This window comes from Microtus ochrogaster, chromosome 1 (assembly GCF_000317375.1).
Source record: "Microtus ochrogaster isolate Prairie Vole_2 chromosome 1, MicOch1.0, whole genome shotgun sequence".
NCBI lineage: Eukaryota > Metazoa > Chordata > Mammalia > Rodentia > Cricetidae > Microtus > Microtus ochrogaster.
The window spans coordinates 58,592,080-58,593,388 of NC_022009.1; the positions used below are offsets into that span (position 1 = coordinate 58,592,080).

General features: G+C 44.5%; 1 protein-coding gene across 1 annotated transcript in view; it reads left to right on the plus strand.

Moving 5' to 3' along the window:
* The window catches only part of Snx6 (sorting nexin 6), a 43,873-nt gene that overhangs the window by 39,921 nt on the left and 2,643 nt on the right, over positions 1-1,309 (plus strand). The window contains exons 12-13 of the mRNA XM_005343732.2: positions 118-277; positions 353-438. Coding sequence (XP_005343789.1) covers positions 118-277; positions 353-438 — 246 coding nt within the window. The remainder of the gene's footprint in view (positions 1-117; positions 278-352; positions 439-1,309) is intronic.

Below are 1,309 nucleotides of genomic sequence, written 5' to 3' on the forward strand. Positions count from 1 at the left end.
AAAAAAAAAATTTAGGGGCTGGGCGCATAATTAGTGGTGAAGCTTGAAGCCCTTCATGCCCCAGAACAGTTAGAAGTTCCCGCTGGTTTCATCTGACTGCAATGTTCTGTTTTGCAGGACCTCCTCTACAGAAGGTCAAGGTCACTGGTGGACTACGAAAATGCCAATAAAGCACTGGACAAGGCAAGAGCAAAAAACAAAGATGTCCTACAGGCGGAAACGTCCCAACAGTTGTGCTGTCAGAAGTTTGAAAAAATATCTGAATCTGCAAAACAAGGTACTGTTGACGTGCATTTTGTGCAAGCCACACATTGTGATGGTGTCATGCTGATTCTTGTGTTTCCGTTCACAGAACTGATAGATTTTAAGACAAGAAGAGTTGCTGCGTTCAGAAAAAATTTAGTGGAGCTTGCAGAACTAGAACTAAAGCATGCAAAGGTATTGTCATTAAATATTTAATCATTTAAATTTTAAACTGAGTCAGTTATAAAATAGATGCTCATCCTTAGATTAACACAACTGTCCTTGGTTTTGCTTCTCTCCTTGTATAAGTTTGCAGATTAAACGCAGGGCTGCTGCTCATGCAGTAAGTGCTCTTACATAATTGGCCCTCTCGCTGGCCTTCTTTGGGGTTTTGTTATTTTGAGTACTGGATTATGTGTGGGGTTCTGTGTGTGCTTGTCTGCTTCCCAGCACTCTGTCACCAAGCTACATTCCCATCCTGACAGAATGGAATTAGGTTGGTTGTTTGCTGTTGCTGAGGCAGCTTCCCACTCTTCATACTAGGCTAAGCTCATTAAATAGATGAGGCTGACCTTGAACTCAGTGACCTTCCTCCTTCCACCTCTTGGGAGGTGTTCTGTGACCTCCACACACATTCAAGACGGACACAAATACCCTTGCATAGATACACAGAATAATGTAAAACAAAACAAAACAAAGCAAAAAAAAACACTACCTGTAGGGTGCACTGAAGAAGCTGAGACAGCCTCACAAGTTCAAGGCCAGCTGATACCTGTGGATCTGGGGGGCTGACTCAGCTGTTAAGATCACTTGCTGCCCTTCCGAGGACTGGAGTTTGGTTCTCAGTACCTACATCAGATAGCTCATGATCATCCTAACTCCTCATCCAAAAAATATGACATTTTTTGGGGGTATAAATATGCACTTGGGTGCCGGGCGGTGGTGGCGCACGCCTTTAATCCCAGCACTCTGGGAAGCAGAGGCAGGCGGATCTCTGTGAGTTCGAGACCAGCCTGGTCTACAGAGCTAGTTCCAGGACAGGCTCCAAAACCACAGAGAAACCCTG